A 13947-nucleotide genomic window follows, 5' to 3' on the forward strand; every position below is an offset into this window, starting at 1 on the left:
CTTAAATCTAAATGACCACATCATGCCCATCAGTGTTCGTCTGAATTCTTAACACACTTTAATGTTTAACTGTTAACCTGTTATAAAGGGAGAAAAATTTAAAAAAGGATTGTTTTTCTGTTTTCTTTTTTAAAGTACAGCCGCAGCACCTCGAAAGAACCACACTGGGATTGTGTACTATAGAGTTAGTAGTTCAGTCACATACTCAAGGCAAGACTGAACCTCGACACTGTCGATCTAGACACAACTAAGCTGCTTTCAATCAGCGCAGAGCACACTGTGTGCATGTATGCATGTGTGTGTGTGTGTGTGTGTAAGTGATGAGCAAGGAGTCTAGCGGATGCTCCAATCACTTTCCATGCCACTACGAAAGCATGTGTTATGTTAAAGTACTCCCAGCGGAGTGATGAGCAGCTACAGGAATGCGATTTGCTTAGAAAACGATTATCATTGGATGTTTCAGTTTAATTTTCTTGCTGTCTGAAATTTTTCGCTGCAGTGTGTGAAAGTAGGTGATGAGATCCCAGGATGGATGAGGTCATTGCTTCATGCAGGTGACAGACAGAGAGATCTAAGGGCTGTAGTAGTGTAGATTGAATGATTACAGGCTTGGGAGTATGGGACTGTGATTCATTGTAGTTCGCATTTAATTCCACTTAATGAAAGCAAGAATTAAAAGACTTCATGTTAGATGCATATTCTGTTTAACAGTGTTGAAACCGAACTTTTAAAATTTATATTAACATTTGACTGTTTCATTCTTTTCCTTTATGTCTATATCCTCTAAACATAACAATGACAGCATCCTGCAAAAACATCCTGCATTTGAACATATTCATATTTACATGTTCAAATGCAGAAATGAACCGGATAATCTCAACAATGTCTCCCTGCACGTAACATACATATTCTTTTTTAAATTGTTTTGCAAACTTTTGATGTGTTTATTTCATAACAATTATGCTAGTAATGATATGATGATCAATAGGAACTGTAAGCAAAACTGCTGCTATATTAATTATCACATGCTCTTACACAACCGCAGCTTGAAGCTTTGAGCCAAGCAATTTTTCACAGAGGATGGGAATCATTTTATAGCTAAGTTTAATGCTATGGTGCCTTCTGGCCACTAGAGGGGAGTGACATGTGAAGGGCTTACCCATTTAATAAGGGGTGTCAAATATAAGGACAATGGGCCACAATTGGACGTGCAAAGACTGTAATACAGCCCATTATACAGTTTTGGAAAACGCCAAGAAGAGCTTAAATGTTGAACTTTTACCTGTATTTTCATAGGTTTTACAGCTTTTCCTAATAATATTTCCCTGTGGCCATTTATACTAAAGTAAAGTAATAGATAAGCGTTTAAATGGAAGAAGAGTGCCTGTTTTTTCTTTATTGACTATAGAAATGTTTTTTTAATTGTTTTTGTTTTGCAAAGGCTCAAGAGGTTAAGAAAAAGCACATTTTTAGTGACTTAACAAAACTTTCTACTTGTAATTACAGGACAGTCTGGGCAATGAGCCAGCAGAACGTTTTCCATAATCTTGCACATTTATTCCTTACACTTCAAGTCATGCTGATGGATTTCTTTCAATTTCTATATAGCAAAAAACTGTAAGTTCTGTTAAAATTGCACTTCTTCTTCCTAAAAATAAACATGTAGTTCAACATCTTTACACTGACAGAAAGGGAAGTTTCACTTCAGATCAACATGAGCTGTATCTGATCCTTGATGGAAAATGAGTTTGACATCCATGATCTCGATTCACGGGGTTTCCTGTGCGTATAAGGAATATAAATATGCCCACAGTATGAAATGGTTAAGCCATTCAAGTGTCTGATATTATCAGTATATTACGTTAGTGTGCAGATACAGTATTCAAATTACACATTCTATAGGAAGCCATGCGGAAACTGTTGTTTAATTTTAGAATCCAAGACCATTTGTTTCTTTTTATTTCTCATTTCTTGTGACAATCCATTTCTTGGCAAACCCCGACCTGTCAGTGCAAATATGAATTTATTCCGATCTGGATGCAATCAATCTCTGGCTTTTACAAGTGGCTTCTATCCATTTAGAGCCCTCCTTAAACTCCAGCCTGCAGCCAAATGTGTGCATCTTAGCCCAGAATAAAGCCAGTAATAGTTTAGCTGAATTCTCACTCCATCCTTGACAGCTACTGACTAGGCTTGGCTGTATCGATCAGAGCTAAGCTGTTCAGTCGCACAAAACACACGAGCACATAAAACGCACACAACGGCAACATGGATAGAAGTAATTGATATGCACAAACACATGCACACGCACAAAATATCCCACACAAGCACATGCATTTAATTATCAGCATAGAGGAAAGAATTTGTGGAGTTGCAAACACACAACAATATGCGCTTACGCGAACACACACGCGCGCACAGATCGATGCGTTCTCTGTTGCTATACTTAGGCTGTCTACTGGAAGTAGATTAACAGTGGCAAAGGACAAGCAGTTTCATCACAGGTGAAAACAGCACAGGACACTGCACTCCTCTCTGACTTACTGCAAACCATTGAGCTAACACTTCCTGCGCTCGTGTAGTTCTGTACCCGTAACTGAGAATATGTGAGTGTTTTTAATTTGTATGGGACCCAAAAGTCCCTGTGCTGCACAGTAAGTTGAAATGTAATCCTTACTCTGAGTAAAAGACTAAAATAAGAGCTCAGATGAGCACGCGTGTTGGTTCTGTACCTGGATGGTGATTCTCCTGTCGTGACGGGACATGTTAATACTATGTGGCTGTCCATTGGCCAAGTTACGCTGGTCCACATCTATGGTGAACGGCTCCCTCAGACCACCCAGGTTATATCGCACCTGCAGCGAACCTGGAGACGTACAGATACAGCAGTTTAAAATCTCAGACACTAGGTGGCGCAGTCAGTTTTTTAGGCCTTATATATCATCAAAGCAGTTTTCTGTCAGCTGCTGCTCCGTGGTTGGTCGTTGACTAAGGAGGATTTTTGGAGATTATACCAATGTGTGCTGCAAGGAAGACGTTTAAATGTTGTCTGCAATGGTGAGCAACAATTTAATGTGCGTGTGTGTGTGTGCTGCGTGTCAGCCTTACCATTCTGTCTTAACACCACGGCAAGATAGTCCTGCGTCTTGGAGCTCACGTACATCAGAACAGCTGGAGCACTGGATGTGCTGAAACTAAAGGCCACCTCCTCCTTTGTTAGATTCACCTCATGTGGCGTGAGCTGGTGCGTCAACACCTTGGTGTCTTTACTGGCTCCCGCAATGGCTTCAGGCAGGAAGTTGTACTTTACCAGCGTCCCTGCCTCAAAGAAACCTCCAACATCTGGGTGAGATGATGGAAGAAGGAACAAAATGTAGGACCAAAATTAAGCTCTCACTCAAATGCAATAAATGTTGCTTGCTTCAACTGTACTGTGTTGTAATGTGCGCTTAAAACACAAGCAAGCAAGAAACCAAGAAAGAAAGAAAGAAAGAGAATTTTCCATCAAAAACAAGCCACAGGGAGCCACTCACAAGCTCATAGATGCAAAGACACAACAGGGTAGACATATTATATAGCCAGAGGGGAATAAACACACACATAAATAAGGCTGTGTTCAGATGATGTAGTAAAGCGAGTGTTAAATTGCTGTAGTCCAGCATTTGAAACCAAACAATGCACTGTTTACCAGTACATTAACAAACCTAATGGCATATTTCAACCATACCAGGAGGCTTATTGATTCTCATAATCAAATATCGAGAAGACGAGACCTTATTTTTCTATAGTCTATTTCTGTTACACTCCTTGTTTGTGTTCGTGTGTACGTGTACTCATTCGCCATGTCTGCGAGTCAGTTAAAAAGGAGATAAAGGCATAATACGTGTGAAATTAAAGAGAATGGTTGCAGGGAAAGCAGAGAGAATAGGGTTGAGTGCGTATGTGTGTGTGTGTATGTGTGCAAATGCCACGCAATATGCCTCAACATGTTCTCCTTCCCTCTGCAGCCACGGTGAAATGTAAAATTACAGCCCTTATGGGTCCAGAATTTCAAGCGAACACATTTATGCATCTTTTTTAAAGCTTCACTTCACCCATCAGCTCCCACCAGACACAGTACAATAAATACTTCAAGCTACATTACTTTAATTTAATAGAACACTTATTACTTGAAAATGGGTAAGTTCTCTGAATAGTATTGCCACAGAAGCAAAATCTCAGCTCTATTCAGGTTACCTACCAATTTTATCCTTTATTTAGCTTTGCAATCATATAGTTCCAAGCCTCAGAAGTCTGGAGAGACCCATTTTAGCAATCTTTTTGTATTAACTGAACTTTATTGTTATGGGTAAGCTCAGATATTCCATATTAGAAAGTGCTATCCTCCCTAAACCTGTCAAACTACTTTTAAATTTGACAAAATTAACTTAAAAAATGATGTGTTTAGACAAATGTAAACCTAGCTTAAACATGGTTAGGAAGAATTACCATAGTAAATAAGAATTATTTATTTCTTTCATTTAAATATTCATAGAGCAGCCATTCCCAAAGTCAAGAAGACATATCCTATCTATTCCTATTTTCACTTTAATAAAAAAAAAACATTTCCTTGAAATTCTTTATTTGAAAAACATAAACAGCAATGTTGGCCAATGTGTGACCACCTGTGACTCGGGCACAAACTTCAATGTAAGAGCAGATTATTACCTGTTTGATCAACATTTTATATAAATGAATGAATTAAATGTAAATGCTTTTAAATAAACTTCAAACTGAATTTCTGTTATTACTCAAGCTCACCTGCAGTACCTTTGCAGCCCTCCAGGGGGCCCTAGCCAACCCTTTGGGAATCACCGACATAGAGTATTTTATAGTTAGCAGTTTATGCAACCACATTGGCAGAAATGCTCATTTACTCATTTCAAAGTATTTACTTACATCTTTTATACTGTCTATGATGACAAGGTGAGTTTTTCTTCTACTGTCAGTAACAAGTACTAACAATCATTGTAGTCTATTAAGTATAATGAACTGTGTGTGTGATGACACCTGTTAGCTCTATTTAGCGATGTGTTCATGTAGTATATAATATACACTAGAAACAAACTCATGTAAGTCATGGAGAGCATTTTCACGTTTAAAATACTCTCACAGTAAGTTTTTTCTCTTTCCTACTGGGGAAAGAAGGAAAGAAAGTACCCCAACTTGTTACCCAGAGCTTCAGTAGCAACACATAAAATTGTCTGGAACCTTAATGGGGTATGAGCAATGCTGCAGAGCTGGAGCTTTTCGTGTGTGTGTGTGTGTACTTCATGTCAGTATGAGAAGAAGTTTCCGATGTGGATTCTGAGCAGTGCAAATCTCAACAGGTACATGTGCAATTGCATTTTTGCAAGTTTTAGCGTGTGTTCATACGTATGTACATGTGCACACCAGCTCCACGCGAGACCCTCAAGGGCAGAAAAGCAAAAGAATGAGAGTGTATAATAACAATACTGCAGGGTCCCCTGAGCAGTGTGTAAATATGGATACAATGGAAATGCACTATGCAATTATGGCTGACTTCATGCATTTTTCACTAGCTGGGAGGATGGGGAGAGAGTGGTACATTAAAGAGAGGGAAAGAGAGAAATTTGGGAAAGGGCAGAAAACTGAGAAACCAGGAGAGGGGCAATTGAGAGAGGAGCGAGAAAATAAGTGTGACAAAGTAAGAAACGGAGGAGGAATAAGTGGAATACATATTTATGGGGACAAGAGTAAAATAATTGTAAAGGAGTGGCAGGAGAAAAGAAAAAACAGAGCATAAATGAGGGGGAAAAAGTAGCAAAGAGACAAAGAGGACAGTGAGTCCAAATGAAAGGAAAAAAAAACTGTAGCAGAGTGAAGGAAAAGAGGGACACAAAGGAATGAAAGGAGGAAATAGATGATGAAGTCACATGTCATCAATGTTCCCTCTAAGCTGCGCGCGTGTGCAATTGTGCACTGCTGGCACGGTCTCTGCGCACAGAAAATCTGCGTTGCGCACAAAAAAATAAAAAATAAAATAAAAATCCAACCTGTATTGAAATTAAAATTAAAACTTTAACAATTCTGCTTTGCAGTGTTAGTAAGTGACTGGCTGCTCCCATATAGGATTAGAACGATGCCACCTTATCCCATAGTCCAGCCAATAACGCGATTCACATTCGTATATACGCAGCAAATCAACGTTGTTGACAGGCTATGACAGCTAGTGATGTGCGGATCGATCCTGAAATATCGATTCATTTATGTTCTAGAATCGATTCTCACATTAAAATATCGATATTTTAGTAATTTAGGGGAAATTTGTAGTTTATCATTAACAGGAACACAGTGGGAAGAACCTATTTCATTCGGTTAGTCTACATTGGAAGGAACTACTAAATTTACCAGAGAAACACACACACACACACATGAAGAGAGGGAGAGTATGCATAGTATGCAAACGGCTACCAAACAGCCATCATAATTCGTCATACATTGAGAACAGGACAAATCAACAACTGACAATGACTAATTAATATTAAAATCTGTAACATAATGTATTGTTTGGAGTTTAGTCTGTTACTGTTACTATTTTTACCATTTCTCTTTGGAGCAACTGTAACCCACATAATTTCCTTCGGGATTAATAAAGTGTTCTGATTCTGATCGTTTCAGGATGACCTGCCATTATCCAATGACACATCTTCTTATCTGTATCTTTTGCTCGTTTCTCCTCCTCTTCTTTTCTATTTTTTCTAAACTGAGCACCTTATGGCTTTGAACTTTGCTTGTCCATCTTCCATTGGTTTTAATTTTGGACTGCAGTATGAACACAAATCCCCCAACTCGAGGATCGCCACAACATAACCTAATAGGGCTTTGGAGTTGACGTCACGCGCAATGCATTGTGGGAGCGCGGCACCCACAATGCAACGCGACCTACACCTTAGTTCACAGATTCACTTTGTCTAAGGTGTATTTCTGGGATTTCACACAACCCAGGATTCAAATCATGAATACATAATGGGCTTGGATTTACAACATTATGAATGAAAAAATTATGAATGAAATGTGCTCTATTTGGAGGCAGCAGGCCTCCCTCCCCTTTCCACGGGTTGTGTGTGAGACATTAAATCATCAAAATATAAAATTTTAATTTTAAATTGTTATTGATCCCTTTACTCCTAGTCCTAAAGTGTATATTTATTTTCTTACTCTTCTTATATTTATTGTTTGTTTACTTGCACTGCTGTAACTGGAGCCTCGTCGTCTCGTCTCTCTCAATAGTGTACTGCATGCAGCGGAGATGACAATAAAGTTTACTTTGACTTCAGCAGCGAGCAGGCGCCCTGAGGGCTCTCGCGCTCACTTTTCGCGTACAGAATTTCGGAAAAACATCGGTGCAAATTATAAGTCCCCCGCCGCCCCGCCCTCTCCTCCCTGTGCCGCAAGCAGCAGGCGCACCTTGCAAACGGAGGGCGCCCTTACTCCCAGGAAATGGGTGATAGAAAACCAATCGGTGCCCATGCCATTCCCAATATGCGCTGGCTGATGTCGGGCAGCATGAGTACGAGCAATTTATTTATTTATTTTTTGCTGATGCCCCACCACGATACCGCCCCGGGCAGCCGCCCGTGTCACCCGTATCAAAAACTGCTACTGCTCAGAGTAAATCATATCACAGAATATGACGAGCGTATGTTGAGGCGAACTGAAGACGAGGAGTGGACATGGACAGGTGCTGCTAGGGCGAGACAGACGTCTCTCACGGAGTCCTTTAGTGTGGCAGGCAGGCAAGGTGTTCAAATAGCGCACAACTTCAGTTTTTTTATTTCTATATGATGAATTCTGCATTATTAAGTGATAAGAACAACTAATCTGATGACCTGTAATCATTATGATGCTATCATTTGAGACACAATAAATAAAATACGTTTTTGTATAAAGTATCGGTATCAGATCAGATCGATACCACCCTGAATTTTACTTTCAGTGGTATCACACATCACTAATGACAGCGTCCTTATGTGCCGACACCGGTGTTTTAGCTAGCAAAGCGGTGTGGCTGATGTGGAGTGAAGCCACGTTAATGACAATGTGTACAACCATTGGAGATGTGAGCAGGACAGACGGAACAATTGTGTGGACTTTTTAAATTGTGTTGATAGGCCACGTAAAACCAGAGTTATGATAAAAATATATGCAATGTTTGGTTTTTTTGGTTTACTTTCATTGTTTATATTTACTGCAGGAAGAAACGGTAAAAACGCATTTTTATAAGGAAAAGGCTTGAAAGCGCTCTCCACCTGTGAGCAAAAACAAAACCAAAAAAACCCACCCTTTCCTATGTACCATGTCGACCAATCACAAAATTCAATGGCAACATGGCATTTAGTTGTTTAGGAAGTTTAGCGACGTTTAGTGTAAATCTTGTGTATTTAGTGTGTAGGGTAGTCAATAGTTTTGTTGATGGTATCAAACTTCTGTTCCATGGTGTTGTCATTCTTTTGATTCTGAGACCTCACAACTGCAGTGATCCGTTCCGCGATGTATTCCAACTGTCGCTCAAGGGTCTCATTTTGAGCAGGCCTCTCTCTGATGTATCCCCCCATACGCTCAATGGTGTTGTTTTGAGCCTTCACAGCAGCTGTAAGCATCTCCAAGGTGTTGACCATATTACGTTCGTTGTGAGAGGTTGCGCCTCGTTCCATTGCGATTCCAGCGGGCAGCCTTGGGGGGGTTTGAACAGCCGGTTCCGCTCTCTCAGGCCAGCAGGTATCAGGCTGTTGTTCTCCTTTATCTCATAGTGGACAGAAATTATTTTTTTGTAGTGGCACAAATAATTTGTGTGGCATCAGATTCATCAGATTCGAGGAGTTACCTCCTTTGCACAGTATCACCTTAAAGCACTTGTTGCAGGCTGCTGAGTTTGCATCTTTTGCTGTGAAGTACAGCCAGAATTTGACCGCTTCGCCTTGGGCATTTTTAATCTGTAGCTCTGCTCTAAAAGAACGTACGTACCTGGGCCCGCCTACTACACTTGCAAAGGTAAAATGATTGGCTAGAATCCAAAGTGTGTGACATCTCAGGAAAAAAAAGCACCGAAATGTGCGTTGCTTTTCGGTCTGGTTACTACCGTTTATGTCAGAACCGGTGCCATCATGGCACCGGATACCGGTACCCATCCCTAAACTTGGATAGATTCAATGCTGGAGTGACCACAGTGCACACGTCTAAAGGACCGCTCAGGGAGTTTGTGTGTTCGCTCAGACACGTGAAAAAATTAGAGGGAACATTGCACAAAAACAAATAGACACAAGGGTGTGCTCTCTCCCTTTCTTTGCCTCTCTCTCGCTCTCTCTCTCTCACACACACACACACACACACACACACACACACACACACACACACACACACACACACACACACACACACAGACAGTAATCTTTATTCTCTAAATCCTGAAATGCCTGATTGGTTATGACAGAATTCTGAGGAGGTCTTTTCATGTCTTACACTAGCATATCACCACACACTGTCACCCTCCTCCACACCACACACACGCACGCAAGCCCACACCAAGACACACATTCTGCCTTTCTGTCATCTTGTCACCCCCCTGCCAAGAACACAGGGGGGAAAACACCATTCAACTTTAAGAAACAAATTAATTCACGTGTCGGGGATCAACTTCCTGACTGGGAGCGAGCAGAAAGCCTCTGACAGCGCCGCTGCTCTTCTCCCGAGAGAATTTCATGAAAACTTGTTTTGGGAAATAGAACTTTAATAGTGTATCTAATGAATCCCGGTGAAACAAACACGATGCTTTAGCAATATGCAACAGCGCAGAAGCAGAGTTACAGTGTGACACTGCTTGTCTGTGATCTTCAAAGAAAACATCAGATCACTAGACACACCTCTTACTGAAGTCACTCACGCTTTGTTTCTGAGTTTGATCTTTCAGCTCTGCATTTGCACAGTATCAGCATTCAGCGAGAGCACTCTAGGGAGAATTGGTGGGTAAGCATAATATTACCCTCAATCGATGCCTTTTATCGCAAGCCCAAACACTTTCAAAAACGACAGCGCCAAACTGAATAGGAAGTGGGGCACGATCACAAAGCGCAGCGACAATCACGGTGGGTTGTCGGGGAATGAAGCTCATTGAAACACAACTACTCCGGCGGTAATCCTGGTGCTGTTTGACTCTGGCTTTGTGAATAAAAGAGAAAGCGCAAATGATAACATGATCTCAGAAATATGCCTGCAAAAGTTGTCGGAGAAAATGTTAGCCGAAGGATTATTGCTCAGTGTGTCATCCTTAATTTCCGAGCAGAAAAGCAGTCCTGCAAGGCCAGGAAATGGGAAAACAAAACCTGATGTAAAAGGGAAAAAAAACCCCTTCAAAACCCACAGAGGGAAAATTTCATTTGTTTTGCACTGAAAGTTTTGAGGACAAAGAAAAGCCAGATGTACATTGTCTTTAAATAGAGTCAAATTGCCTGTCTGAAAATGCCTCTTACCTCTGGTGCAGAACGGACCATCGTAGGCGGTGGCGGTGCAGTCACACAGGTAGCCGTTATACCTCTCCACACACTTTCCCCCATTCCGACAGTACATCCCAAAACTGTTACAGTGGCCTTGGCAACCGGGCTTGACCCCAGGTGTGACCTTCGCCCTCTCTTCCAGATCGAGAGTGATGCCATTCATTCGTAAGGCTCTGATACATCCCAGGAACCCCCGCTGTCCCCCTGCAGCACCTGAGGACCGGAAGAAGGAGCAGGAAGGAGGGAACGCAGAGGGGGGAAGGATATGTAGCGTCAGGAGAAAAGAAAACAAGGAGAAGGAAGGGAGGACAACTGGAAGTCAGGGTCGCAAAAGTCATTCTGAATGCAAGAGGCTCTATTTTAATCTGTTTTAGAAACATTAATATCCTAATGCCTGGAGGAAGCCACTGATGTCACACTAATTGTTCTGACTGTGACGCCGTTCTTGAAACAACCTTCAACTCGTTTGATTTCTTCAGTAATTGCAACAGCCTAATGAACACTGTCTCTTAATGAACCTCGCACTAGCATACACATGCAAATGGATGCGCGGATGCACGTAAACTACATGCTCGAGATGAACACACACGTTTTAAAAATGCCGCACAGTGCGCACCTGATTTGAATGAGTCAATGTAAGCATTACTGCTTAGCCTTGGGGTGTCGATAGCCATTCTTCTAAAGTGCTTCCATCGTCATTCTGGCCTTGCACGATTACAGTCTAACTACCCATTAACTTGGACAAAGTAGGGGTGTTAAATAGATTAATGTCGACCTAAATGACCACAGCAATAAACACACTCATAAATATACACCCACAGGTATAGATTCAAAAATACACAAACACACCCACCGAGCATAAATATTCTGTGTGGGTAAACACAAACGTAAGCACGCACACTTGCGCGCACTATCGGAGACGAGAACCGAGGGTCATTTTAGTTATTACTGTAAAACATCTCAAGGGCATCGTCTGGCTTAAGGAAGAGTGTCTATTCAGGAAGACATGTAAAGGAAATGTGAACACACATTCTAGCAGGCGGGGTCGTCCCTCAACAGCTGCACTCTCGCTTATGCAATTTTAGCTTGCCCACATAGGTACAATAGAGGCATAATAAGATTACTAATACATGTACTTTGATTTTCTCCAGCCGATACATTATTCACGTATTGGGATGCAGCTGAGCTTTTGCATGCTTTCTCCTATTTTCAGTCCCATGAAGAATTAGACTTTTAGTAGGCCCCTTAATTCATCTATTTTGTAGTACTGATTGGCTGGAGGTTTCTGCCACCTGTTTACCCAGGTCTGAATCAGTCTCTGATTAAATGGACAGCAGGCTCCGAAGCCTGCGGAGACCGGGGCAGGCACGTATACACACACACACGCACGCATGCACAGTCAGGTGCATACGGTTTCTGTGCTACTCACAAACGCTGTGTAATAGAGCCTGACTGATTGTGACCGCAGTCAATATTGGCTTATCACAGTTACAATCATTTAAAAAAGTAAGTACAGAAATAGAAATAATTGTTTGACACATAACCAAAATAATAGAGCTGATCTGAACCAGCAATAAAGGCGATATGCTCAAAGAAATAACAAAACTGATAACTTGCAGTCACACTTTCCAATCTAAGGAGATCAGGAGATTAGGTGCAGTTTTATTGAAATCTCTGACATGTTGTTTGCTCTCTCCTATCAAAGTCTGTTGCGTAATTATGCCTGAAGCTCTCAAAGACCTTAAGAAAGAAAAAAACCCACTGACATATTATGATATGAGTGTAAGGAACCACCAGTCCCATCGATTTTAAATAGTTAGTCCAGGACTAGATATCCTAGCAAATTTAGCCCAACCAGCATGTTTGATGTAAAAAAAGAAGTCACCAAAAACCTCTGAATTCAATCACAGGATCTGGAGGCAACTGAGTTAATGTCAAACTACAGATGTGACCTACATGGGTTGGTGTGCCAGGAAAAAAAAGCATGAGCAGCAACTATTTGCAACTGGCTTAGATAGGTCTTTTGCACTGATCTGTTCAGGACAAAGCAATCAATGACAGTGCTGTTTGGCCACATGTTTGGCACAGGATAAAGGCAGCTTTATTTGAAAAAACCCTCCACACCAACTGTAAAGCATAGTGGAGGAACAGAGTAGTTTAGGGTTCCTTCACTGCCTCAGGGAGTGGGCAGCTTGCAGTCACTGATTCAGTAATGCAGTCTGCATTTTTCCAAAGTGTGCTTGAAGAAAATGTGATGCCATCTGTCCGTAAGTTAAATTGAACCAGATGTGAACCTCGCACCCGAATATTTATCCTACTCCCCCTAGCAAATACAAAAGGAGGAGATGCGGGGCTGTTCAATGAATAAGAAAAAAAAAAGTTAAATCAAAACCTGTGGGGGTAATTCAAAATAGGTGCTACATGCAAGAAAAACACCAATGCATGTTCTGCATTTTTATATGTACAGGCCCAAGTTTTACGTATATTAGTAAACACGAAGTTTCTCTGTATGTAATTATAGTTCTTTATAATTAATAGTCAATAGTATACATTTATAGAGCTTTGGTGATTAAGACAAAAATCAACTAGACTTGTCTCCTAAAACTGTATACTTTACTTTTTAAAATTTTCATTACATTTATTTTTAACGTTTTTGCAAACACCTGTGTATTCAGCATATCTTTAATCTTATGTATATGTACAACATACATATGTGCTTTCTAGCCTTTTTCAGGAAATCATCATATACTCTAAAAAAACGTGAAAAAGAAGTACACTGCATGATTCAGTAGCTTGTAGAACTACTTTTTTAGCAGAAATGACTTTACAGGTTTCATCAGAATTTTTGTCCACCTTTCTGTGCATGTTTGCTTCAGTTCATTGAGATTTGCAATGCGATTTGTCTAGACTTTGACTGGGCCACTACAGCATTATTTCTTTGCTTCACTTTGCCCTTCTGTTGTAGATTTCCTGCTGCGCTTGGGATTATAGTCCAGTTTCATGACCCGGTTTCAGCCAAGCTTAAGCTGTTGATCACCTCCCTCCACCACCGTGCTTGGCAGTTGGTATGAGGTGTTTGGGATGATATGCTTTAGTTTACACCAAATGGGCCGTATAGTGTGAGACCCTGCATCGTGACCTACGAACTTCTAACCCCTACGAGTCAATCGTGCAGTTTGAGCAGGAGCTGAATCGCGCGACTGAAAAAAATCGCACAGTGTGAGCCCGGCATAAGATAATAGCCAGGCATAAGAATGACACTCTAGTCTACTGGTTGAAGGTCTTGTGGATTATGCCCTCTCCAGCCCTCCTTAAGCAGACTTTGTCTGTTAGAGTTGAATCAGCTTCTTAATATTAAAAAAAAACAAAAAATGCCTCTATACCCTTTGTTGCA

The 13947-nt window shown here is 41.0% G+C and overlaps 1 protein-coding gene across 2 annotated transcripts in view; it reads right to left on the minus strand.

Moving 5' to 3' along the window:
- cntnap2a (contactin associated protein 2a) overlaps positions 1-13947 on the minus strand; it is a 398709-nt gene that overhangs the window by 22101 nt on the left and 362661 nt on the right. For both annotated transcript variants that reach the window (XM_085362984.1, XM_085362983.1), the window contains 3 exons: positions 10530-10766; positions 3109-3342; positions 2733-2866 (listed from right to left, as the gene is read on the minus strand). In XM_085362984.1, the coding sequence (XP_085219110.1) occupies positions 2733-2866; positions 3109-3342; positions 10530-10766 (605 nt within the window). The remainder of the gene's footprint in view (positions 1-2732; positions 2867-3108; positions 3343-10529; positions 10767-13947) is intronic.

The sequence above is a fragment of the Diplotaxodon limnothrissa genome, linkage group LG9, assembly GCF_057381915.1.
Source record: "Diplotaxodon limnothrissa isolate DT_005_m linkage group LG9, D_limnothrissa_male_GT1.1, whole genome shotgun sequence".
NCBI lineage: Eukaryota > Metazoa > Chordata > Actinopteri > Cichliformes > Cichlidae > Diplotaxodon > Diplotaxodon limnothrissa.